Genomic DNA, 12624 nt, shown 5'->3' on the forward strand with positions numbered 1-12624 from the left:
AGAAACACACCTTTTATTTTTTATGTATAGAAAATTATTGCACTATATTTAGAAGAATATAATATCAGGTTAAAAAACAAAAACGTGTAAATTTTGACAGTTTAATCCATACTAATAAATGGCCATAAAATATACTTTATCTTGTAGGATTTGCGATAAATGAAGTATAAGGAGACAAAAAACGAGTAATCTTTACACAGTTTCAATAAAATAATATTTGCGATCGATTGAAGTTGTTGAAAACATGGCCCATATTTCTGCTATTCCTGATGGAATTAGACCCGGACTAAACATAACCATCAGAGGACAAGTTCAGCCAACAGGAGAAAAGTCAGTATTAATATAAAATTATTTGTTTTGGCAATATTATACAGGCATAATTTCAAACCACCTTGTGGGAAATTTAAAACAGATTCTTCTGTATACAAAGTATTTCCTGTAATCAGGTTGTTTCTCAAATCGTATGATTATTTTATTAACAGCTGCAAAATTGGATCTTGGAGTTGTTGCAGTACAATGAGTCAAATGAGATAAAAAAAGGCCTATCGGTGGAAACAATTCCCCACAGTTTTGAAAATAGGTTGTAGCGTTTTTTTATAAACATTACCACTGCGAACGGCAGCTTTTCATTGGTAGAGCAGTCGTGGATAAGGTATTTCACTGGAAAGAACTAATTAACAATAATAACTCGAAATTATAAATATTGGGCGCCAGGCCTGAATAGAGAAAGAAAACACAGTTGTTTATTACTTAAAACTAGTGATTATATTCATTCATAATGTATCCTGATAAATAGGTAAATAGCATTGTACAATTTTAATAATTATTATAGTGGTTGTATGTCGAGTAAAGCTATGTATGTAAATAATATTAAATATGTTCTATGAAAAGACTATGAAAAAATACAATGCGTGTAACGTTATAGAAAATATAAGAAAGGTAGCATTAATTTATTTAAATTGTTAGATTTTACGCGGTGTTAAATCTGATATGTTGCAACCTGTAGATTCTAGAATCTATGTCTGGTTATTCATCTGTTAATATAGCGTAATAATAATATCTATAGAAAGTAATACTATTACAAGGCGTAATGTAATGAAACCTAAAATCTAAATCATATTGTAACAACTAAATCGACATAAATGTTCTTAATAATCTAACCACTAAATATAGTCTGTACGATATTATTTAAAATGTACGTTAAGTTAAGACTGAAAATCGACTGAAAACCAGAACCTAAATCTACACTTAGCTGTTCTTGATGCAATCCTGTTTCAAAGAGTAGCAGCGTGAGGAGGGCTCATGTCTCTGTACTGTCTGTCGGCGATCCTGTTGGCCAAAACAACAAAAGCGGCCAGAATGAAGACACCATGAATCAATACAGCCGTAGCTACTGACTAGGCTTAGAAATGGGAGCGAAGCAGCGTGGAGCTTACGCTGTATCCATACTATGGCAATATGGGGACACTACCCGTACCTTGGAACACTACTAGGACCTTGGATAATGTCCGTAACCTGGACCATGACCTTGGACCATAACCTTGGACACAGTCCATCCATAAGATAACGGTACAGGGAAACACTACCCGTACCTTGGATACTACTAGGACCTTGGATAATGCCCGTACCTTGTAAATAGTCCGTCCATAAGACCCTAAAAATACGAAACTCTTGTTTAAAACCAAACAAGGTCTAATAAACAAAATAAACCTACCTCGAAATACTTCCGAGGGCTCAATAATAAACAAAGTAACTGTCCTTTCTTCCATGTAACATTCTGGAGGACAAAAGCAAAAGAACACCAATGTGCCAGCAAAATACAAATACGAGTTAAGGTGGGTCAATCCAAAACTCTACCCTAAAAATATTCAATAATAATAACGAAACTAATAAAGATAATATCTCATCTTTACCTGTTGCTTCGAAATGGCAGCTGATACAGATTTTGCAGCAAGATTTAAATTATTACCATTTCTAAAAGCCGGGATGGTTAGGTTAGGCTACAGAGCGCTAAAAGCAAAAGTCAGTCCACAGCACAGAGAGTTGACAGAAGCGATGTTGACAGCGCCTCCACAGAGCGATAACAGGGTTGTTTAGAGAACGTAAAAATTACGCCAAGCGTGCCAAATAAATTATCAAGCCTGAACAATACGGAATTCGATGACGATACGCCAGACATCATATAAATCATATATAAAAAATACATGTAACGAACTAAAAACTTTACACTGCCCTCCTCCGAAAAGAAAAGAAATGGACCTGTAAGGTACACTTTCATTTTCACAAATCTGGAGATGGTACAAAAAAATCAAAAGAAGAAAACTACTTCGTAAATTTCAGAATAGACGAAAACCATTTGAAAATTGATCAGGTTCTCAAAAAGGAAGCGGTAAACCAAAAAAAAACGAAAAGTACCCGTAAGGAATATATGATGCAGGAGATCATAAAAAACTAAAGGTGTAAAATTACTAAAGTCGCTGGTCACTGGATACGCCGTAAAGTACAGAGATACTCAAGCCATTGTTCTGCAAAAATAAAATAATATAGAGGTATATCAGCTAGTATGGTATGCAAGATTAAAAAATACTGCTATAGTTAGGTGTTATATAACGATATATAGGTGTAAATTATCGATAATTCAGGCTAGACAAGTGCAGACTCAAAATTAATAACATGTTCTGAAACAACACGACTCAAAAATAATTAAAGAGAACGTCGATCCATTCATGGTATCGATACGTCTCGGTTTATAATCTTGGTGATAGTTTCTGAAACCAACATTCTAGTTTATGTCAGATCAACTACGCCAGAGAAGGAACAATACACTACTAGAGCAGCTAGAGGTTTACAACGGCCGGTACCCTAAAACCAAAACAACCAAACAAATTTACTGTGCCAGTACAAACCTTCTCTCAGACGGAATGAACAATATTAACAACGCCAGACAAGGAATTATATGAAACTAGAGCAGTTAAAGGTTGACGACGGTCGGTACTACAAGACCAAAACAACCAGACAAATATACTGTCCCAGCTCAAACCTTCTCTCAAACGGAATGTATCATACTAACAACGTCAGACAAGGAATTATATGGAACTAGAGCAGTTGAAGGTTGAAGAAGGTTAACCGAACCTAAACACCTCAACAAGATTCCTCTAAATTTGGGCTGATATGTGTCAAAAGTCCCCGAAGATAGACGACGAGCTCCACATTATTAAAGAGATCGAGGAGGTGTTAAACATAAACAACATTTTTCCACTTTTTTGCTTATATCTCGGAAACTATGCCTTTTACTGAAAACCTTTCTATATACAAAAATAAAGCTGATAAAATTATCTACATAAATGATTTATGCTTTGGTGTTTGTTCCCGGAGTTATGGTTTCCGCTTCAGTACAAGCAACGCAATCCGATTTTACTCCACTCACTGTTTGTCACTAAAATTGCTTCTCAGTTACTCTAAAGGTTTTAAGTCTTAGAAACCTTTCTTTAAGATCACTAGTTTTTTTTTTCACTTTAGTTTCCCGAAAGGTCATATCAGCCACTCGTAGGCCTACTATCCCACATCGTACAAATTCGTTTAATTGACGATACACTTCTTGTTAATAGTAGATAAAGTCTTGTTAATAGTAGATAATATAAAAATGTTCTGGTTTACTACACTTCATGCAGGCAATGAAACGATAAATCATTATAAAATATAGCTAAGCAAATAGTGGGTGTTTCAATTTCTATGTCTGTCTAATAGTATTACATTATAATTGATATAAAATTTATAAAATATTATTATTAATTTAATAATTCGAATTTTAGGTTTAGAGTTGATCTACAAACTGGAGAGGGCAGAGGATCTAAAGATATTCCATTTCATTGCTCTGCAAGGTTGAATGAAGGTAGAAATTCTTTAATTAAATGAAATTATTTTTCTTAAAATACAAATATTCTCTCAAAATCTAAAATTAAGAACCATTTTAAATAACCGTACAGGGTGGACCATTTTGGTTGTTTCTATAAGGTATCTAGGACACCGTAAGAAATATTCAAATTTTGATACTGCAGTCTCGGGTTCTTTTTTTTGAAAAAATAACAATGGCGCAAACGGATCGTGGCTATCTTGATCGGTTTCGAAGCTACGGGAGGATTCTCAAATTTTGTACTTTTTGAAGATGTTCGATAGTTTGTTTATTTAAGCAACCACGAAAAAATTAATTATACATTCATTCTAGAGGCACTTTCCTGTGTAGAATGCAGTGGCGTAGTCAGACTTTTTTCGAAAAAAATATTTTTTTAGATATTAACTATACTTATGCTTTTTTTAAATAGAACCCCCTGTATATTTTTAAATTTCCTGATTCAGTTTGGCATGGGCTTTTCAAAAATATATAACACTCTATATTTACTTTCACTATTAACCTCAACATTTCAAATTTTTCTTAAAATATCCAGTTAGTAGTAGGCCGCGCCGAGTAACAAAGTAAACGGTTGTCATGGTGATCGGAACATACCTTTGATGGATGCGTGACATTTCATTTCAACAAATTGAAGTGTGTGTATTTTAAATAATAAAAATAAGTAAATTTGAAAATTTTGAGAAATATAATATGTTAAAATATTATATTGAGTCTAACAAACATAAGCAAATGGCAGCTGATTTATATTTTGAGCGGTATCCTAAGCGCGATCAACCAACCCCAGCATAACAACCCTATAGAAACAACTAAAATGGTCCACCCTGTACAGTAGTTATCATGGATTAAAAATTTATGTTGTAGGTGTAATTGTGAGAAACAGTAAAAGCAATAATGTTTGGGATGCAGAAGCTAGAGATGGATCTTTAAGCCTTCGCCCGGGACAGAGATTTGTGATAAATATTTCTGTTGAAGTTGATAAATATGTTGTAAGTAATATATCCCATTCCTTTGGCTTAGTTTAGCAAGTTATTATATTTTTATTATTATTGAATATATTCTGAAACACACTGTATATTACTGGCATCAGCAGATGCATGAATAATAGGTTTATTTTTACTTAATAAATAGATAAGATAAATTATACAGATTATTAGATAATATTTATTTTTAATCTGTTTGTAAAATGAAAGATAAACATTAGAAAACTGAAAAATTAGATAACTAAAAAGTAATTTTGAAAAACATTTTTGGTTTTTTTAGGTGTCAATCAATGGTCAATTTTTCTGCGAGTACCCACACAGAATCCCTCTGAACCAAGTGAGCCATCTTAGCGTTTATGGTGACTGTTCTGTAGAATCTGTTACGTTTAAAGCCAGACAACGTAAGTTTTTGCTTAAGGAAAAAAACAACTTAAACATTTTTTTTTACTATATTGTCTACTTGTCTTTTATCCTAATTTTTTACTTCTAAATATAGTTTTCAGAGAAGTTCTATTTTTTCAGCTTCAGAGCAACGTTTCCTCACCACAACAACTGAGTATCTATATTCTGCTGTCTGAAAATTACATAAATTCGGAGCGTTTTATAATTAAAGAGTACCTATTATTAACTAGCAACAGATTTAACTATTCCGTAAAATGTTATATTGAAAAAATAAAAACTTCATTCTTTAAAATATACTTAGAGTTTTATTATTAACAACTAGCGTGTACCCGCGACTTCGTTCGCGTCGAATTAATCATTTGTAATGGTGATGATAAAGCAAAGCAAGAATTTCCATTAACATACAAACGGGATAAAATTTTCTCACATTTATGTCAGCAAGAGAAAAAATAATATGGCGATATTATTATATAACTTAATAATATTTGAGGGGTAGTTTCATCTCGTTGGAATTTGACTATCGAAAAATCCGTTTGCCAAAAATAAGCTTTTTACGTCAAGCAGTTTAAGCAGAATCGTGGTTAATCTATTACTCAACTTTTTGGAACACCCTGTATGATTTTTTAAACAATTTCAAAATATGTAAAAAAACAAAATAAATTATGCGTGTCCAAGCGTTTTTCCAAAAGACTAACCGTTTTTTAAATAACAAATATTGTAATATTTGAGGGGCGTTTTCACCCTCTTGGAATTTGAGATTCGAGAAACCTCTCCTTATCGAACCTCTACACCTCACAGTCAATCCGTTTGCCAAAAATTGCAGCTTTAAACTAGTGTTGGGCGATTATGAATGATGTAATCGAGATATTTCGATTATGGCTGAATGATCGATCATTCGATTATCGCAGGCGAGAGAATCGATTCCTAACGAGATTTTTGTATTTTTAGCCATAGAAAGACTTTTACACATAAGATATTAGTGAAATCCTTTTTTTTTATTCAAAAGTATCATAGGAAAGGAAATCATATTTACTGACCCATAGAATAAGCAGTGTTGCCACTGCCAAAATTTTATTATCGGTAGAAATCTTGGTCAAGATTCGGTAGAAATCGGTAGATTGGATATTTAACACGTAGTTTTATTAAGAAGTCCTAAAAGTAAGTCGTTTTGGGGGTATAAAAAGATGCTTGAAAAATACAAACAACACAAAATTGTATATTAAACATGAATACACAGGAGGAAACTCTTAAATAAATTAATAAATATCGTTTTAGTCACAAAAATGAGAATTTTTTTAATGGACGCTCTTACAAAGCCTCCCCAAGTATATACTGCCTAAATTTATTTAAAAATATTTTTAATACATGCATATTATTGCTTAAATTATGTGCCTTAATTTAAAATTCAAACAAAATATTCTTTATTTCGTTGTTTTAGTAAAACATAACTTTAATCTTTTGTAGCTATTGTACCCTTGTATATATATTTTTAGGTTAGGTTAGGTTTATGTCTACAAATAGTCTAAAGTCTAATTTTTACTTCGCTGATCCATAATCGTTTATATGAATGATCATTCGATTATTATATCCGATTTTTTCGATTCTATCGATTATTAAAATGAATTGATTATGCCCAACACTACTTTAAACGTCAAGCAGTTTAAGCAGAATGGTGATTACTCAATGGTCATATTTTATGAAACACCCTGTTTAAATTTTTAAAAAATCTTAAAATATGTAAAACAACAAAATAAAACATACGTGTTTAAGAGTTTCTCCGAAAAACTCACCGGTTTTTAAATAAAAAATATTCTAATATTTGAGGGGTGGTTTCGCCCCCTTAGAATTCAAGTTTCGAGAAATTCCTTCTTATCGAACCTCTACACCCTAAAGTCAATCCGTTTTCCAAAAATCAGCTTTTTACATCAAGCGCTTTAAGCAGGATCGTGATTAATCAATGCTCAGATTTTTCGAAACACCCTGTATATATTTTTAAAAAATCTTAATTCTGAGGTAGCAAATGAGCTAAATACTTTACCTAGACCCTTATTCAGAAGCTACAAACCTATCGATGATAATATGCATAAAATGTACTTCCTAGCACAGAACCAGAGGATATTGGTACCCAGATACAGCATCAAGTTTATTATAATGATTTTCTTAGCTATAATTCAAATATTTTTTGGTGTTTGCGCGATCCTTACCACTTTTTTTTCTCGCTAGCTCATGCGTCAAGGCATGGTCAAGGCCGTGGTGTGTCACGGCCTTGAATTTTTATTCCCATCGCGCGTAAAGAAGTTCCACTTCAAAGTTATTTAAAATGCCTGAACTTAGCTATTTCGAGAACAATATAGTTTTTTTAGCACAGTAACACCGTCAACGGCATTATTTTTATTAATTTAATTGTTATTCATTTTTGTAGATTTATTATTTTCAAAAGTTAGTAAAAACAGTTAGGAAGTAATTACCTTTAGACTTTACTATTTCGTTATGTATATTACTATGCTCAACTAAAGAGCAATATAGATAAAGGAAGTAAACAATGTCAATAGTCGATGTTATCAATTCACAATAATACGATTCTCACAATTATTAAATCGGTATCGTTTTGGTTAAAACCTCTTAGATCATTTTTCCATTTCCAAAATTATCTCAGACATCCGTTAATCAAGAATCAACAATTCTTAAAATCGCTTAATTTTAGGACAACTTATCTTAACATGAACCAAGATAAGCAGCGTATAAAAATAAATTTTCGTTAAACCTGTCGTTAGTAATTGTTATTGTACGTGTGAGTAATTTTGTTTAAATAAAATGGCCCACCTTTCTGTCATACCTGGAGGTCCGCGTCCTGGATTAACCATCAGAGTCAGAGGACAAGCTCATCCTACCGGTGACAGGTATGAAATACTTAATTATAATGTTTCAAAATCTGTGTATCTTTTTGATTCCAACCATACGTTTATTTCTCTCTTCGTATAACTTACACAAATTAAACGATTAGATTTTTACAAATTGTAAGTTATGGGTTCGTTGAAGGACTATTAGAGCTACAATTTAAAAATATTTTTACAAGTAAGAGAGTGTCCCAAATAAATAAAAAATATCAAAGTTGTATTTTTTACTTTTTTACTTTAAACGAAACTCGCCCCTCTCAAATAAAGATAAAATTTGATTGAGTTCTTACACTTAAGTCTTACCGTTTTTTTAAATATTTTAATTTTGTAAAATTATTATAAATTTAAGGCTTCATTTCTCTCCGGGAATTCATAGTTTCAATATAAATATTTACTGAAGTTTATTTATTGATCAGTTAGTATATAAATAATAAATTCTATATATAAGTGTTTTAATATTTACTTTGATAATTATTCGCTTTAAACGGCAATAACTTGTTTTAATTTAAATGGAACATCCTGTATATTTATGAGAATTAGATACTGTAATTTAATTGTCTATCCATTGTATTCTCTGTTTTACCTATCTCTTCCACGCTTCCATTAAGCTTTTTTTTTAATTTAGATTATTTTTAAGATATACCAAATTTTAAAGAGTACAGATACTAATATTGTCATTATAGTTCGTTTATTTCATTAAAAATAAAAAAACTGTTTAAATAGTGTTTATTAAAATAACCGTCATCTAGTTAGTAATTTCAAAAGCTACGTTAAATTGACTGTTTACGTTAAAGTAATAATAATTGCTCCAAATACTAAAAAACTGAATTATTTATGTGTATTAGACAGTGTAATAAAAAGTAACACACAAAAATGATATTTCATTTATAAAATAAAAAAAAAAAAAAAAAAAAAAAAAAAAAACTTATTATTATATTGATTTCTGATTCAAATCTACATTTATTTTTTTTTTTTTTTTTTTTTTTTTGTAATTAATTGGTATTTGGGCGGAAATAATGCTATATTTAATTAATGATATACTCTTTTATAAAGATCTAAATAGTTTTTCTTTTTGCATACAAAATGGCTAGTAATATCATCGTTTACTTATTAATATTCTTCATACATTTGTACATTTGTTGTTTTTAAAACAATCTAAAATATCAATATTCCATGGGTATATTGATAACTGAGGTCATTATAAGAAAATGCATTTTCTATGAAAAATTGAAGGGATAGGTAAAAGTCGTATAATACAATTTGATATACAATTAAATTGTGCATCTGATTCTTATAAATATACCAGTCATTCCATTTAAATTAAAAAAAAAAAAAAAAAAATTAATGATAAATAAAAATAATTTTAGACACTCTGTATAAGGTAGTATAATTTTATTACTTTATTGTTAACTAGTGTAATAAACTTCAGTAAATATTTAGTATTAAAACTTTGACCCTGGAAGAAATGAAATAAATAAAATTTATACAATTTTACAAAAATTCAAAATATTCAAAAGCAGTGGTTGAGTGTAATAAGCCTTAATCAAATTTTCTTATTTTTATCGTGAAATAATGACTCATATACAAGTGTTCCATTTAAAAAAAAGTAACTCTATTTATTATTTATTTAAAAAAAAAAAAAAAAAAAAAAAAAATTGTAGCTCTAATAGTCCTTCAACTGACCCAAAACTTGGCAAAATCAAATGTTTAGTATATATTAATATGGTGAACAACCTGTATAGATTACCTAATTATCTTTTTACTCTGCAGTATTTTGACTGCATTGAATAATTTGATAATGACAATATTACAAATATCTGAACAAAATTGTTACAATTTCATATGAATAAAATGAAACTAACTGTCATATAAGTTTCTTAAGCAAAGATATAAAAATACAAAAAAAACTTTTTAATTAGCACTAAATTAATAAATTCTTTGATTTTTCCAAAAATAAAACCAACATCAATATACATATCTATTGTTTGTATATTAAATATGTCGTAATTTATTTACATCATGATAATCATTATCTTATTAAAAGCTAGCCTTAAAACTGATTATATTATAAATGGACTAATATGAATAAAGCATAATTAAAATTAGATTAAGAATAACGTAAAATAGTGTGTTACTTTAATAGATTAATACAAACAAATGGAGAAAGAAAACTGCTTTTCACTAATTGTGTAATAATAAATGTACTATATGAGACTATACAAAAGGTAGCTTGTATTCAATTTTAGACATTTTTTATAACAGGCTGCCTAAGGCGCATTCTCACGACTAGGATGTACTTGGCGTCTTCATGAACGATGTCGTAGAATGCAGCATAGTTCCTATAATAAATAACTTAAAATTCTGATACAGATGCCCGACGCATATTTGCCTGTCTTTGTCGATATACGACTAGGCAGAACGCGCCGCCAACCAATGATATCATTATAACTAATTGATCTAAACCATTTATTTTATTTCTTTGTTTCTACAAATTTAATTTATTGATATTACCTTTAATCACGACTTCAAAATCACAAGCAAACAACCAAAACTTTTATATTCGTAACTTAATTGATATCTGTGTACTTATCTAATTCAATTGTATCCTCCAGGGGTGACTGTTTCTGCTTTAGTTTTATATGACATGGTGAAACAAACACAAAGATCTATCTTAACACCGATAGATATATATCATAGTCTTATAGCTTGGATCTTGCACATCCTAACATCCCTGGCTCTTTCTATTTTTCAAGTAGAGTGTTCTTTTTCCAAAGGATTTTTATGATAACCAATTTCCAAATTTTCTATTGATACCTATTCCTGTTGGTCTTTTTATTCACTAACACTGCTGGATTTATTGGCACTTTCTAGTTGGCCAATACCACTTCTGATGTTCAAATGTAGTACGTATTTCCGATAAAACAGTGGATTTACCTCGTAACTTCTATATTCCGTCGAGGTACCTGTGGTAGTACTCAGAATTACATACGAGCAACCTGACATTCTCATTTTTTTTCATTTTCAGATTTATTGTAGATTTGCAGAATGGTCCAGACCCCTCACCAAGAGATATTCCTTTTCACATTTCAGTTAGGTTAAATCAAGGTAATTAACTTTTAATTGATTAATTTAAATACTACTTATACATAAATAAATTACTAAAATATTATCAATTCTTATGTTCTTTGATTTCAAATGATAATCTTAGATATTTTTTACTCATTTTATATTTACAATTAAAAAATATACAGGGTGTTTCAAAAACATCTGCTATCTCTCGTGGGGAGATTACTCACGTAAAAATAGATTTATTTTCCATATCAGCATGATGTAGGTCTGATTCTGCTTTGTTTCCTAGCTACAGGGTGTAAAAAATATTATAGTTGTATATTTTTTCAAGTTATTATAATTTTCTTCCAGTACTTTTAGCATTTCAAATGAAATTTTTGATTTGAAAGTTACTATAAATGCGACATATTTTAAAGGTAAGAAGCATTGCCATGTTCACCAAGAACGTGCATATAGGTTATAATAAAAATAATAACGAAACACGTTTAGTAATTATAGGTTTTATTGATATTAAAACTTTTTAATTCGGTTTGTGATTACCTTAAGCACCATAATTTTATTTGAAATTGACGTAGGTTGGACTAATAGTAATAATCATTAATAGTAATAATATTTAATAATAAATTAGGTAAAATAAATTTGTGTATTTTATTTTATTTTATTAAACATTGTTTAAACCAAAATTGCGTTCTCATCAAGGAGGCCGAATTCGGTAAAATATCAAAGAGATCACTTTTAATTGACATTAAACGGTGAACTAAATTTTGATATCAAAGAAAAAGTCAGTGGTGCACATATGTTTTTAATCTTGGTAACACTTACGTTTATGACTTTATCGACACTTTTTAGTATTAAATTATGTAGAATTTTTTAGAATTTAGAATAAGTGGGAGGAGGGTTAATCTCTGCGACCTAGAGATCTATTGTGTCCCCCTTTGAGTTATAACTCATCACATACAGTCCCCAGGACTTCCTACGGAGACCCGTGTCACAGTCGAGGAGCTACGGCCCAGGCCGGGTAGACAAAACGGTAACTTATTAATGCTCGCCTGTTGGGTTTTTCACACGGTATCAGCCACCTCTCCTGTAGTTCTCTTTAGGTTTGGCCCCTTGGAACTTTCATTGTTACTATTCCCAGTGTCGCTAGGGGTTTTCCCCACAGCTTCACCAGTGATGTTTTATTACTATTATTACCAGATCTCATAGTGTGGGACAGATCGGTCCACTTCTACTGCATGTAGAAGTAGGGAGATGAGAATATAATGGGAGGTGCTTGCCTCAGGTTGGTACCCCAAATCCAGCCCGGTATCGTTATATGTCTTGGTGCAATTCCCTGGCTGACACTACAGGAGGCTGGCCCTTTTGT

General features: G+C 30.8%; 1 protein-coding gene and 1 long non-coding RNA gene across 2 annotated transcripts; both read left to right on the forward strand.

The window, feature by feature from the left end:
* Positions 1-207: 207 nt before the first annotated feature.
* Positions 208-5588, forward strand: LOC115886586 (galectin-4-like). The gene is made up of 5 exons (XM_030905822.1): positions 208-330; positions 3813-3892; positions 4772-4896; positions 5171-5291; positions 5413-5588. The coding sequence occupies exons 1-5, from the start codon at positions 245-247 to the stop codon at positions 5466-5468; spliced, it is 468 nt and encodes a 155-aa protein (XP_030761682.1). The 5' UTR covers positions 208-244; the 3' UTR covers positions 5469-5588.
* A 2338-nt stretch (positions 5589-7926) lies between these two features.
* LOC115886594 lies at positions 7927-11284 on the forward strand. Its single transcript, XR_004050915.1, has 2 exons — positions 7927-8192; positions 11215-11284. It is a non-coding gene; the product is annotated as an uncharacterized LOC115886594 (long non-coding RNA).
* Positions 11285-12624: the final 1340 nt, after the last annotated feature.

The sequence above is a fragment of the Sitophilus oryzae genome, unplaced genomic scaffold (genome assembly GCF_002938485.1).
Source record: "Sitophilus oryzae breed Bouriz unplaced genomic scaffold, Soryzae_2.0 scaffold_1146_pilon_pilon, whole genome shotgun sequence".
Classification (NCBI taxonomy): domain Eukaryota; kingdom Metazoa; phylum Arthropoda; class Insecta; order Coleoptera; family Curculionidae; genus Sitophilus; species Sitophilus oryzae.